At 40.7% G+C, this 15028-nt stretch overlaps 1 protein-coding gene across 2 annotated transcripts; it reads left to right on the forward strand.

Moving 5' to 3' along the window:
- The first annotated feature begins 2636 nt into the window (after positions 1–2636).
- On the forward strand, positions 2637–9568 carry LOC120793952 (transmembrane protein 238-like). 2 transcript variants are annotated; one of them, XM_040134417.1, is made up of 2 exons: positions 2637–3308; positions 9458–9568. In XM_040134417.1, the coding sequence occupies exon 1, from the start codon at positions 2733–2735 to the stop codon at positions 3297–3299; it is 567 nt and encodes a 188-aa protein (XP_039990351.1). In that variant the 5' UTR covers positions 2637–2732; the 3' UTR covers positions 3300–3308; positions 9458–9568. The 2 variants fall into 2 exon arrangements, with proteins under 2 accessions (XP_039990351.1, XP_039990352.1); XM_040134418.1 differs by lacking the exon at positions 9458–9568 and adding an exon at positions 3932–4416.
- The last annotated feature ends 5460 nt before the right edge of the window (positions 9569–15028 follow it).

The raw sequence follows: 15028 nt of genomic DNA on the forward strand, positions 1-15028 counted from the left end.
GAACTTCAACCTCAGGGAAACAAATCATTAAAGTATTAGGCTGCAATCCAGCTTTAATAGACTATTGTTTGGCAGGTAAACTTTGATTAGTATAAGTGTGAAGTAAACACATTTTCATGGTGTACATGTATGTGTAGGGTGTATTAAGGGTTGTGTGTGCATGAAGAATCTGTAGTAGATGATTCCTTTAGACCTTTTGGGCCATTATTAAACTAGACCACAACCTATTATTTAAAATTTTGATTGTCTTTTGATGTTCCATTTTTATGTCCATATCCGGATGTGTGTATGCATGCATACATCCTTTATTTGTGGTTGGATAATGGATGGTAGATGAATGTAATCAGACATTTTTATCAAACTGACACTATTTAAAAACGACATTTGTTCTGTTTTACAAGGTTCAAGTAAAGATGGGCTTTTTTTCAGATTTTTTTACTTCGGTACTGCTGGTTAAGCAATGCAGTGTATTTCCAGTGCAGTGCTGCAGGCGGGTTCGTTTGTGTTCTAAAGATGACTGGCGCCATCTAGCAGTCACATTAATGTGAACAGATGCTGTGTCCCTCTCAGAATGAGCAGATGTACCCTGCATGTACTGTTCATCAGGTTTACGCACTCTCACTATATTCAGTTAAACATACAGTAGGCCTATTTAGCATGTTAGTCTTTGGGCTGTTACTGCAGTTGTAATCCTAAAAATCCTCTTTCTCTCTGCTGGCAGTGAGAAAGACGCGATGATCTTCCCCTATTTCAATCCTATTTTCTTGTCCTTTTCCGCAGCAGATGCCTTGCATAAGGCAAAGAAATCACTTTGAGCCAGGAAGAACTTCACAGAAGGAAATCCATGTAATCTGCCGCGTCTGCCTGTTAATCATAAAGCTTAATAAGTCATGAAACCAGTCATACTGTGACTAGGTTGCAGTTTCAATACGCCTGCCGCCCAGATGAATAGCGGAGGTGCGGGAGTCACCAAGCTGGGCTCCAGGAGTCTGCGGGGAAAATTCTGTGTGCCATTCAGACTGGAGAGGGGCAGAATATTGCTGCCTTCAAGTGTTGCTTGAAATATTAGAATCACAAAAGGATGACAGTCAAGCTGAAAAGAGGTAAAATTCAACCAAAGAAGGGAGGGGTTTTTTTTATTTCTTTTGACTTCTGTGACATTTCAGACTGCAAGCATACTGTGATTTCCATGTCTTGACACAATTTTTCCATCATTACACTTGATAATCTCAGTAGCTAGAGATACTTACACAGCCATATCAGCCAAGGAAATTGAATACTCTCCTTGAATCATTTCTACTGTGACTGTTTCACTTATAAGTCCTTGTTTCACTTTAAGTTGCCCCACATTTGTTTGTTTTAATCATTTCATTATACCGTGTGTGGTGCACTCTACCCCCTCCTCAGAGACTGATGTTCAGTTTTCTTAAATTAAAAACCAAAAATAGCTACACCACTTTTGTTGATGGGTCTGTTAGCTCATTTACAACCAACAAACCCTAAATAAATTTGCAAATAGGCAGTAATGATGTGATCACGTTGTAGAGGCATGAGTGTTGACAGGTTGATGGAGGAAGAAGTAAATTAGGATTACATGCACATGTCATTGTTACGACTTGGAGATGCTCCCACCGGTGGCACTAATTATTGGAAAAATAGAGACAAAGTTCTGAGACATTTAGTAAAAGTTTAGTAAGTTAGGTTAAGCTGGTAAGTGAAACTTCCAAAATTAAATTACATATGAACAAGACAAGGCAATTGGACACAATGGTGTTTATAGCTAAATGCTAACATCAGCATGCTGCTCACCATGACAATGATAACATGCTGATGTTTAGCAGATGTGTTTACCATATTCCCCTTCTTAGTTTAGCATGCTAACATTTGCTAATTAGCGTAATTCATTTAACGTATTAACGCAAAGTTCCGCTGAGGAAGATGGGCATGCTGTTATTTTTGCAGGGAGTCGGTCGTAAACCAAAGTGTTGGACAAAGTAACCGTTAAGGGACCGCTGAAAGCGAATTCATCCAGAGGGGAGCAGGAATGTCAGTGCCGAATTTCACGGCAATCCTTCCCGTAGATGTAGGGATATTTCAACCCGGGCCCATGTGGAGGAGCAGCTGACAGACCAGCAATGCTGTCCGTTAGCATGGCTTGAAAATTCCTATACGTAAGACGCTTTGCAGAGTTTTAGAGGGTGGGGAGGCCACTCGTGACCTCTAAACCCCTGGCTCCGGCCCTGGTTACACGCACGCAATTTTAATGAGGGGTTGAGATCTTGTGCTGAGACATCTGTAGCCGCCCCTGTTGCTGTGACCGAAATGTTGGTGGTACTATTTCAACGCGGGGGAAAGCGCGCAGGGATCTGGCTGTGGACAGTTTTCACGGCGTTTTTCCGGGGGAAAGTAGTCCCGGGTTACAAAGAAAAGTTGCGATTTGGACAAAGTGGCCTCCTAATATATTGTTTAGGATTTTCTGCTTTTCTTGTCTGATGACAGTCTTTAAGTTCAGAACGTCAGAGAGCCTCCACGTGTTTTAATTTACGCTGCGCATTTGAAGGCAGCATTGCTGATCTGAGGCCCCTGGGAGCCCACTCGGTGCAGTGACGTGGAATGGGGCGGGGATTGTGCACAGGTGAACGCCTCGCAGGTGCCAGGTGGGGAAATGTGCGTCCTGAAAAACAGGTCCAACCGTTGAGTGCCGTTACTCGGGCGCTCGTCTCTCCTCCGGTATGGCCCACGGCTGCGTGGGGAACTGCGCGCCGTTATTCTTCCTCGCCGTTGTGTTTGACGCAGCTGGCCTGGTCGTGCTTCTGGTCGGGATTTTCGGCAACCTGAACCTGGGCGGCCGCTTCTATGGGGATTTCCTCATCTACACGGGCTCGATCGTTATTTTCCTCAGCTTGATATGGTGGGTTCTGTGGTACACGGGCAACGTCCGGCTGTACGGGGAGGACCGGCCAGGCCCCCTGGACATCAGCTTTACGCACTGGGCCAGGAAGCTGTCTGAGCGGCTGTCAAAAAGCGGCGTGAAGCCCCTGGAAGCCGGAGAGGGGAGGAAGCAGAAGAAGGACACGGGGAACGGGAGGGAGATGAACGGGAGCGTGCGTGCGGCCGCGCCGTCTCGGATTACCTGGGAAGGCGGCAGCGGCGGCGCCGTGTCGGGTCACGACAACAGGGGGTTTGATGAAGGGACTGAGTGCGCGTCTCCAGCTGGTAGGAACGTGGAGTTGGGGGTATTGAGGAGCTCAGACGTGGCTCTGCAGGCGGCAGGGGACAAAGCCGAGAGGCTTCTCTGACGGGAGATGGTGCGTATTTTACCCTAAAAGAAACAACACCCACCCCCTCCTCACCTAACCCGGGGCCACCTCCACATCCTCCCTGTGTAGAGTCTGTAATTGTAACGTGCTCACTAATGTTGAGACTCTGGAAACCCATTTCCCCCAAACCCACTTAATCTCTTGACACTACAATCTGTTACATCCTCTAAAAATTCAAGCAAGCCCCTTGAAAGATGCCTGGGCCTCTGAAAGTCTGGGCCTGAAGAACCAACAAAGAATCATAATTGAAAGCCATGAATATTCAGCGCATTGCCCTGCCTCCACCCTTTCTGTCAGTCTGATGTTGTTTTGCTTGTCATTAGCCGCTCACTGCCACAGCTGTAACTCTTTCATCATTACTCCTGGCATCCTTATTGTATGGCACGTTGGCATGGCAGCCCCCCCCCCCTCCCGCGCTCACCCCAGTCATAATTATGAAATTTCTCACATTATTGTCAGAGATAAGATGACACCCACGGTGAAGCCAGGCTTGAGGAATGGGCACCCTCACTCAAACGCCAACCCCCCCCCCCCCCCCAGGACCCTGCCAGTTCTCTCTGCTCATGAATATCTGTAATAATAATTCATTATTTTTCCTCCCCTGGCTGCAGTGAAAAGATTTTCATTGGCCCGTGGCAGCTTTTCATTAATGAGCCTGACCGTTTCTGCTCACCTTCACAGGTCTGCATTATTTCAGCCGTCAGTTTGCTTGTAATCGGGTGGCAACCCAGACACCCTTTGGGCCAAAAGGTGCAATTGCATTTTAATGGAACTGAGCAGTGCTTATTGATTTAGTGGAATGGATTGCGGTAGGTAGGTATAGGTACGGCCAGGCCGATCACTCCGCTACCAAATGCAGGGACCATATATAAGTCAGCTCCATGCACACTCCTTCCATCCACTAGTTCCACATAGTTGACTGTAACGGGCCCTAGCCTGCTTCCCATATTATCTAGCTTGGCTAATGATCTTAAGATATTGTGTGAAAGGGTGTGGTTGACAGAACAAACACTGGATACTGAAAAATGAGGCCAGTTCTTTACTGTAACTTTACTATGTTAAATGAAAGATGCACTGACAGCAGGCCTGTAACTACTATTGACAAAACTGAGGCCATATATATATATATATATATATATATATATATATATATATATATATATATATATATATATATATATATATATATATATATGATAAATAGTATCTGTATTTATCCAGGATTTAACCAGAATAATACCAGGCAGGATGGAAAAAAAAGCTTTGAACCATCATTTAGACCATCATGAAGGAACAAAGAATCTACATAACTGAACAGTAAAATGAATGAATAATATGAGAAAAAGTTTAAATAATATATTGCTGTGTCCCATTTAGTGCTGCAACTAACAATAATTTTCATTATTGATTAATCTAGTAATTATTTCTTCATTAATTGATTAATCGAAGACAAGGAGTAATTCCTAACAGTTTAGAAGCTGTATCGTGGGATTTTTTTTTTTTTTTTGGCATTTTGCTTGAAAATTTACTTAAGCGAATAATTAAAATAGTTGCCAGTTATTTTTTGTCACTCGACCAACTGATTAATCAACTAATCATTTCCGCACCAAACATTCTATACATGCTAACTGGATGCAGTATGTTTTATATACTAATCTTTATAGTAGACAGTGCTTATATTGCAGTGAGTATCCATGAAATGAACATACAGTACTTTACCGTTTTCTACTAAAAGAAAAGGATACAATACAAGCACTATTTAGATGACAACAAACACATTTTCTTTCCAAACTTTTAAAACTTATTTTTTCTTTGCCAAGATTCTCCTGGAGCTGGCGAACCACAGTCTGCAGTTTATTTTAATCTGTATCAGTGGCAAGTGGCTCGGCTGCGTCGTGATGGAAAATTTACAGCCCTATCAAAAAATCAAGTGTATTTTTGAATGCATGTTGATTTTTTTTTTTTTTTTTTCCATCAATTTTTGTCACTTTTTCGAGTGTGACCACATCGCATACTCAAAACCTGCTTAGAGTGAGTATTTAGTTTGGAAAAATCCTGGCTACGGCCGTGACTAACGGCACATAATGTTATGGGTGTTATCAGTGGACAAGGGCCTCCACCTAAGGACAACATTGCCATTGTAACAGCCACCTGCCTTAATCCAGAATGAGTCATACATGTTTATCAGTCACATTTATCAGTATCTTGCATGAGAGAAGTATTGGAACAGTAAAAATGCTCAGGTGTTATAGCAAACAAGAATTTTCTAACATGCTTTAAGTAGTGCCATTAACGGTTTGGTAACATGAGATCAGCTTCAGGTTTAAGTGATGTTTTCCTTATCTGCACATGCGTTAATGTAGTCAGTCAATTTAAAGCTGTAAGCTGGTGCTAATGAACTGATTAGAGTTTCAGTGCAGTTTTTAGCTCAAATCTGAAGGCGGCCAATTTGGGACATACGCTTACTCCCTTTTCTTTACGAATGAAAGCAGAGGGAAAGAGCAAGCAAGCTTCAACAATGTGCGTATCAACACATCTAATGACAATTTGTGATTTTAGGTTAAAGGTTGAATTATTTCTCTCACTCTATCACTGACCATATTAACCACAGACACTGCACAGATGTGCTGGTTGGATGGATAAACTGTTGCTCATCGCGCAACTTCTCCTAAAACCACAAATTGTTGATTTTACATTTATGTGTGAGTACAGTTTGAAAAGGAAAGACACAGTGTGTTCATTAGTGGGGTTTAGAGGTGTTGCTAGGTGTATTTTTGAGCTTTGGATAGCTCGGCTAGCTGCCCCCCCCCCCCTGCTGTCAGTCGTTTTGCTAAGCTAGGTTAACCACATCCTGACTGCAGCTGCGTACCTATAACACAGATATGAGACTGATATCAGTCTTCTCATCTAACTCTCAGAAATAAGTACCTCAAATGATAATCAAGAAATAATTCAAGTGTTTTATATGTCAGCTGATGCAGTCCCCACATATAGTTTTCACTTTTATCCTTTGCTATATTTAAAAGGCTGTTTGTTCTTTCGGGTAGGCCTGTTTGTTATCAGCCACCCCAAAGCAAGATAACATACAAAGTCGGATCGCTTAGACTACGATTGCCTTCTGTGCTCTGTGAACAATAATATTCTCTCTCCCAGGCGCTAATGGCTAAACACGCTTCTCCAAAAAGTAAATCAATTAACAAAGTAAATAAAAACCCACACCACCTGCCTGTGGTCACAGACTTGGGCTGCTGTGTGTTCACAACGTGCCACTGTGCACCATCCAGACAACAATATGATTTCCTGAAGAAGCCTGTTCTCATTTGTTGAGCTGTTGTTGTCATGCGTCACTGTGCTTGGCTCTTCTGTTTCAGAGCGATGAGACCAGTGATGTGACTTGTTGAAAGTGTGTTTATTAATCACTACACCCTCCAAGCTACAGTTAGGTCCATAAATATTTGGACAGTGATACGATTTTCGGAATTTTGTATACCACCACAGTGGATTTGACACAAAGCCACCAAGATGTGAATGAAGTCAAGACTTTCAGCTTTAATTCAAGGGTTTAACAAAAATATTAAGCAAATGAATTACAGTCATTTCTATACATAGTCCCTCATTTTCAGAGGCTCAAAAGTAATTGGACAATTGACTGACAATCAGTTTCACGGTAAGGTGTGACCTGCTCCCTTGTTATTTCAGGATAAAGCAGATAAAAGGTCTGGAGTTGATTCCAAGTGTTGAATTTGCATGTGGTAGCTGTTCATGGGAACTTTCAATATGTGTTCTAAAGAGGTCGCGAGTGCAAGTGAAGGAGGCCGTCATCTGGGCGGAAAAAAAAAAACCTATCAGACAGATTGCAGAAACTTTAGGAGTTGCCAAATCAACAATGTGATACATTCTTAAAAAAAGAAGGAATGTTCTGCTGAGCTCAGCAACACCCAAAGGCCAGGAAGACCATGGAAGAAAACTAAAGTAGATGATCACAGAATGCTTTCCTTTTTGAAGGAAAATCCCTTCACAACATTCAGCCAGGTCAAGAACACTCTGGAGGAGGTAGGTGTATCATTGTCAAAGTCTACAATCAAAAGATGCCTTCATGAATGTAAATACAAAGGGTTCACCACAAGGTCCAAACCACTGCTAACACTCAAGAACAGAATGACCAGATTGGACTTGTTCCAGAACCTGCCCAGTTCTGGAACAAGATTCTTTGGACGGATGAAACCAAGATTAACTTGTACCAGAGAAGAGTATGGAGAAGGAAAGGAATGGCTCATGATCCAAAGCATACCACATCATACCACAACTGGAGGCAGCTGCAGTAAAGGCCTGGCAAGGCATCTCAAGGGAGGAAACTCAGTATTTGGGGATGTCCATGGGTCCCAGACTTCAGGCAGTTATTGACTGTAAAGGATTTTAATCAAGTATTAAAAATAATCCTTATATTTACAACTATGTCGGTTTGTCTAATTACTTTTGAGCCTCTGAAAATGAGGGACTATGTATAAACATGGCTTTAATACATTTAATTAATATTTTTGTTAAACCCTTAAATTAAAGCTGAAAGTCTACACTAGAATCAGATCTTGATGGCTCCATTTCAAATCCACTGCGGTGGTGTACAGAGGCAAAGTCATAAACATTGTGTCACTGTCCAAATACTTATGGGCCTAACTGTATATTACCCGTCAGCCAGCCGTTTTGCACTTTGCACTGCTGCACCTACATGAACCGCAATAACTGTTGCGCTTGGAGACACCCTCACAGTCCTGCGCCCAAAACGTAAGCTTTGCACTTGGGAAATTAAAATAGGGCCCAAATTTCATACACTTCACAATAATTCATTTATTTGTATCATCATTTTGATCGTTCAAAAGATTACAGTATATACAGTAAATAATGGCTTTTTATTGTGGAAATTGCAGAAATGTGGTTTTCATGCCACAGCACAGGTATGTTTGAAAAATCATATTTAAAACAGAGAACTGTTTGGTAGGATACTGAAAGAACATTACATGCATACATTCATTTATGATGTTTGCTGAGCTGAAATAATTGATTGATTGATTAGTCAGGTGAAGGGAATTAATCAACTCTTTGGATAATCGACTAGTTGTTTAAGTAATTTTTCAAACCAAACATTTCTTTGTTCCAGCTTCAAAATTTTGAGGATTGGCTGCTTTTCCTCATCTTATCTGATAGTAAATGGAATATCTTTTCTTCATGTAATGTTTTTCATACAAAACAAGACATTTTGAAGACATTACCTCGGGCTTCAGGAAATTGTGATGGGCATGTTCCCTTGTATTGTGACATTTTGTCGCCCGAAGATTACTAGAGTAATTGAGAAAATAACGGGCAGATTAATTCATTAACTGAGAAAATAACCATTAGTTGTCGCCTCACAGATGACGCAACGGTATTTCTTGTTGTTGGTTTTACCCTAAACAAATATTCCTCTGGGATATTCATTAATAAGAGCTAGAGTTGGAGAGAACACCGATAACAAAGTGACTACATGTATTTGTATGATTAGGAAACTGACTTATTCTGCGGACAAAAGAAAGGCCTTTATTATTCTTTGGTCTATCCTTACTTCTCATCCTGCAACATTGTATAAGCGAGTACAATATGAAAGACCCGAAAATGTCCTCCAAAAAAACACTGTTACATTTGCCACCCATTCAAATTCTTGCACCCCGGTGGCTCCTTGATCTCAGGATAGTCAGTGTCTTAAAATGTGCAGTGGGGCCCAAAAGTCTGAGGCCACTCCCCATTTACTTGGATGGGATGTTATCAATTTCAGCGAAAAATTCAAAGAGGGGGAATCTTCCAGAGTATTTTCTATCATATATTTTTGCAAAATAATTAACAGATTCTCTCTACCAGGCAGTTGTCTTATTTTCATCCACCAAAACACGTCTCAAGCAGAGGCCAATTTTCAATCAGATACAAGGAGCCTCAATGGAACTACATCTCCCTTCCAGTCTTACAGAGCATATTTAAGGAGGACTTCGACCTCTGTTTTAAATCGTGTGTTTCCCCTCCCTTCACATTAATTTCCATTGTTTTTTTTGTGTCATTTATTTGGTTTCAACCTGTGCAAATATAAACCCTCATTCCCTTCTTCTTTACAGGTGACATCCAGCTTTCCTGGTGTTGAAGGGCCGACTCCCTCCTCGTGCTGCTTTTCCAAAAACTCCAGCAGACTGAAAACCTTGATCTTGTGAACTAAAGTCACTTTTTTTATTTTTAAATAGGGTAGACAGTTTCTCAATCAGGGAAAAAGCCCTGCATCCACAGTAAACCGAAGGGCTGTGCACAGAGGAAGAAATTGTCTTTAACTTGTACATAGCAAATTTCTATTTTTATGTGTTGATTTTTGTGAGATGTAAATTATTTTTCTGGGGAATAAAGTTTACATGTTAATTGGACGTTGTCATCGTTGAGGGTGTTTCTGCTTGCAGGCGACTGATACTGTTTGATGCCAGTTAACGACACAGTCACGCCCACACTTTGAGTTGCGCAAGGAAGTCGTTTTTTTTTTCTTGGTCTCTACTTCCTTGTCTGGGGGTCACTCCTAGTTGTTTAGTAACTACAGAACGCCTCACAGGAGGCAGATTTTTCTCTCATCTTCACGTTTTTAATGTTAGTTATAAGTTTGTCGACAGCACCCTGGGTGTTCTCATGCTGTTTTATTCCAAATCATGCAACAACAAAAAAATGTATAGGTCCAAAATGCCAGGCCAACAAATCCAAATCCATCTGTGGGCCTGAGATAAGGCCTGTATCTGTGGATGCTGCAGTGTAATTTGTTTATGACAATTAAGCCACATCCAGCGAAAGGGCTGCGAAATCTCTTGTCACCATTAAGGAAACATGCCGTATTTCTTCTCCGTCACTCAGTGTCCTGAAAAAAAAAAAATGAGATGTAGATACAGAGAGGAATGTGACCTGAGTGTTTAAACACTTCCTTCTCACCAGTCTCCACCAGACTGGTGAGAGACTCACAGACCCACAGGGGGCACTGAGAAGGGAAGAAGCATTTCTTCTGAATTTATTTCACTTCTAACATTTTTCACATCATACAGACAAACTGGTAAAGGAGTGAATAGTTGCCTAAATTAAACTGCGGTCAGCTACTTCTATCATGGATTACACCGCCTATCTAGGCCGCTGCCTGCTGTTCTTCTTCATTGCGGTCTTCATGGATGTAGCAGGCCTCATCCTCTTCTTCGTGGGGGTCTTCGCTCCCTTGAGCTTCTGGGATTTCTTTGTCTTCTCGGGGCCCCTCATTATCTTCGTCAGCCTGGTGTTCTGGATCTTCTGGTATCTGGGAAACCTGGAGGTGTCAATGGCGGATGCACTCCCCAAATGAGATTCACGGCTCGTTCTTTTGCAACACAACGCCCTTTTTTTTTTGGGTGACTACGCCTGGAAGATGAAACCAAAGGTACAGCTACAGGTGCTGATCATCACATTTAAAACATTACATAGTTAAGACACGTGAAGTGAAGGGTTTTCCTCTGTTCTTTTTCAGAGTCTACTCGATCTCGCTGTTGAATGTTTGTATGTTCGCTTCACCACCCGAAAAAACATAAGACTTTACTATGAGAGGACAAACATGGAACTTTAACTTGAAAAGGCATCTGCATGCTTAACACCTCATACTCAGGAGACGGTTAAGATACTTTAATATTGGGGGGGGGGCGCATTTTATTTAATAAAGACATCTAATAGTTTTATTAATAGTCACATTGTTTATTCATTATGCATGTAGTCAATGAATGCCAAATAACTTAAGTTCTAATATGAAATTAATAATTGCTATTTGTAACTCGAAATAGCTTATATCTATGGACGGGCCCCCACCACCACCACAGGAGAGCAAGACACCAAGACAGAGAGAGATGTCGAACAACATGACCGCAACGTTTGTAATCATTTTGATCCCCTTTAAAGTTTTGCATCTCATTGTACAGGCTTTCTGTGTCTTTTTAGTGGCTTTGCATCTGTTTTGTAGTCATTTCCATTGACTTTCCACAAGAAATGTTAAGTCAACTCATACAGAGGTTCGGATACTGATCCTATCACCTTTTGATTCTGGCGGGGGGGGGGGCACCAAGGGTGGCCCGTGCCATCCCTGTGCATCCCTCTGGTCCCGCCCCTCCTCAGACTGCTCGGCATTTCTTTGTTTAATAAGATAAACTTTGTTTATTTTGTCAACTCATGTGAATGCTGGATGTTTTTACTGATTTTTCATTCTAACCTCAAAATCGGGGGCCACAATCTCCCATTTGCACATCCTCACTCCATTTACATCCCGATGACTCTGATTATCATGTATTTACTCCCTTTCTTTTTTACTTATTTCCTTCTAAGGCCATTGTTCCCGATCAGTCTCCGTGGTGTTTTTCCTGTTGTGAAATCTGAGTGCGTGTCGCTCAACCCATTCAGCAGAAACCAGTCAAACTGGGTCCCTTAGCTACTGGAGCAAGGAGTCCTCTCATTTTACAAGCTTGGGTTTGTGTGAAGAGAAAGATTTTCCCCATCTATAAATCATAATTACACAAACACATGGTGGAATCAAAATTGTGGAAGCTGTTTGTATAGATTTAGTCGTAATATGTGCTCCTGTATAATCTTTAAATCAGGTATGTGTAACAACTTGTTTCCTGTTACTAAAGTAGGCACACCCTATTTACAGTGGCTGAAATGTAAGTTTCACAGCAGAATAATCCTCAAGTTTAAAAAATGTTGTCCACTAGAACAAAGTTTCAACAACAAGACAAAGGAGAAAATAAAAGAAACAAACTATTTCCTAGAGAAAATTCCGCATTTTAATTGCCTAGAATTTACAAATACATGATTTAGATATAATATGTTTTCAGAAAATAATGGATTTCATAATGTAGTTACACCGTCAGTTGCCTCATAGATTTCTTTGCACAATCCATTTTTACTCTGCACTTCACAGTCTCTTTTTTCAAGGAGAGGGCCTGCACACCCATTAAGCATCTGCATAAGGCGAGTATTTGGAGATGCGTCAGCTGTGCATTACTAATGCATAACTGCACTGTCGTTACTCAAACACCTCCAGGAGAATTACTTTGAGCTCGTCAACATGTGACTCTAAGGTGTCACAATCCCTCTGTCCACCTGTCTGTCTCCAAGGTTTCGGTTTCCACCTCACGCATATTGTGTCTCTCCATTACCTGTTGCAAGCCTGCTACAGTTCACTGCCGGGACACACACACACCTATGCCTGACCTGGGTGCACCGAACATAGCACTCTTTGACTCAGCGCAATGGGGACAAAGGGGCCCGGGATTAAGTTCTGCAAGGCCTGTCGGTGTAGTGTTTGGTCGTTGTCAGTCCTGCCAGCACTTCACACTGCAGCAGCGGTGCATTTAATGCAGTGGTATTTCAGTGGAAAGTCCAGCATGGGAGAAGTATTGAGATATTTTACTTAGGTAAAGGTAGAAATACACAGTAAAAAAAAATACTCCATGTAATACTTCATGTAAATATCCATAATTGAACCTTTTACTAAAGTAAAAGTACAGAAGTATCCTCAGCAAAATGTACTTCAAAAGTATCAAAAGTAAATGTCTCCTGTCACAGTGTTAAATTTACAATAATATAATAATTCACCAGATACAGTATATTCTTGGAATCTTAATACTATAGCTCATTTAAACTACATCATGTACTATTGGGTTGTTAACTCTGTAACACTGCATCATATTTCATTTGCTGATCATATATTTTGGGTGAACCTTTTAATTTGAAAAGTCACCAGTAACTATAGCTGCCCGATAAATGTAAAATGTACAGGACACGTTACGCGAGCGTAGTATTTAAATACAATTTGAGGCACTTGTGCTTTTCTGCTGCTTTATACCTCCACTCCCAAAACAAAAGAAAAAGAAAACAAAAACCGTTCCATTATGTCTCCTGGAAATGAACTCCTAATTTACCCTAGAGTTTCCCTGCCACTGAACGGGCGAGGCGTTCTCAGTACGTTCATGAGGTGATGCCCGGTTTTAGCGGAGAGCTGCTGCTGTCCAGACTTCTCTCCCTGGTAGGGAAAAACCGAGTAGCAGCTGAGACTGAAATTAACTGGTACCAGCTGTTAACTAACTAGATTAAAAGATGGGTTTAGGTGAGCAGTTTAAATAATTTCAACTGGAATCTGGTCTCGGTGATTCAGTGATATGAGGCATAAAATAATGCTTATTTAGGTGAGTGATTGTTTTTCTCTTGATACTTTTTTGCCTGATGGCCATACTGTACCCTCCTTTGCATTTACATTTACTTTACCCTGCATTAAGATAGAATAAAAAAAATTCTTTACCGTTTTCTAACAAGTCCCCCTTTACGCTGCACTCCCAGTAAGTTATGCAATACTCTTAATGGCTCGGAACTTGGCTGTAACAGTACACCACTGATGATCCCTAAAACTACTTTTGAAAACCACATCGTGAAGGTTAATCCTTTCCCTTTTATGATCCGTGCTTAGCGGCTTTATTCTTATTGGGATTAAGGATTTCAGTCCGTTCATTCCTGTGATACCTGCAGACTTAAAAATCAAGTAAAGCATTACTTTGCATGACTCATTTTCAGGCAGCATAAAACCAGTACCTTTATGTTTATATAAGCTCATATAATATGGAACTTGTAGATGGGTGTACCTGTTGTTTTTCAGTCAGAGGAGAGACACCTTAAGACCTCTACAACCATAAACTTACTGGTAGTAAAAAGCACTGAACCAAGCTCTTATCATAGGAAGATGAAAGCCTCAGACATGCCCGCGTGAAAATAAAGAAACAGCAGGTGGCAGCACTGGACTGATGTTTCACTGCAGTTTAGGTCAACTCAGAAAACCCTATCACTATTGATACAACTACTACTACTACTACTACTACTACTACTACTACTACTATTATTATTGTTATTATTATTATCATCAGGCAAAATTTGGGAACACAAGTTAGCTGACGGCTCACAGAATCACAGGCATCGTGAAGACCTATTCCAGGGGAAATGAATGACTTGCTGCAGACACATGCAAACACAGCAGTGCACAATGGTATGTTCAAGGATGTACTGTAGATCTTCATATATAATGTAATATATTGTAAGGACTTGGTCTTACTCTGTAAGGGGCCTTGAGATAATGTATGTTATGATTTGGCGCTATATAAATGAAATTGAACTGAACTGAGTACATTTTTTCTGTTCGAGATGGGTCCTTGAAGCAAATTTAATACATGGTAGTATATGTCTAAATGATATGACCATTGATATTTACAGTAAACAGTTTTACCTTTATCCTCATTCATGACCATACTTTAATCTGGTATGAATTAAATGATAATTTAAAATTTCATTATGTGACTTACTAAATGTTTCAAACCTGGTGTCACTTTGATTTGTTTTATAGAGTGTACATACAAAGTCTTTGTATTCTGCAATAAGAAAACGTGAGTTTATTCTTGACGGTTTGTTAACATTAGTACCACAAAATAATCTTGGGCCACTTAGTAGCTTGCTTTGGAATTTTTAACTGTATCTCACAGTCTTAATCAGCAACTGCAGTTTACTCAGTATTATTATATTATACTGTATTTTATTTTTAGATGTATTTTATATAACATATTATATATGAACAGTGTCATATTATATTATATTATATTATATTATAT

The sequence above is a fragment of the Xiphias gladius genome, chromosome 9 (genome assembly GCF_016859285.1).
Source record: "Xiphias gladius isolate SHS-SW01 ecotype Sanya breed wild chromosome 9, ASM1685928v1, whole genome shotgun sequence".
Classification (NCBI taxonomy): domain Eukaryota; kingdom Metazoa; phylum Chordata; class Actinopteri; order Istiophoriformes; family Xiphiidae; genus Xiphias; species Xiphias gladius.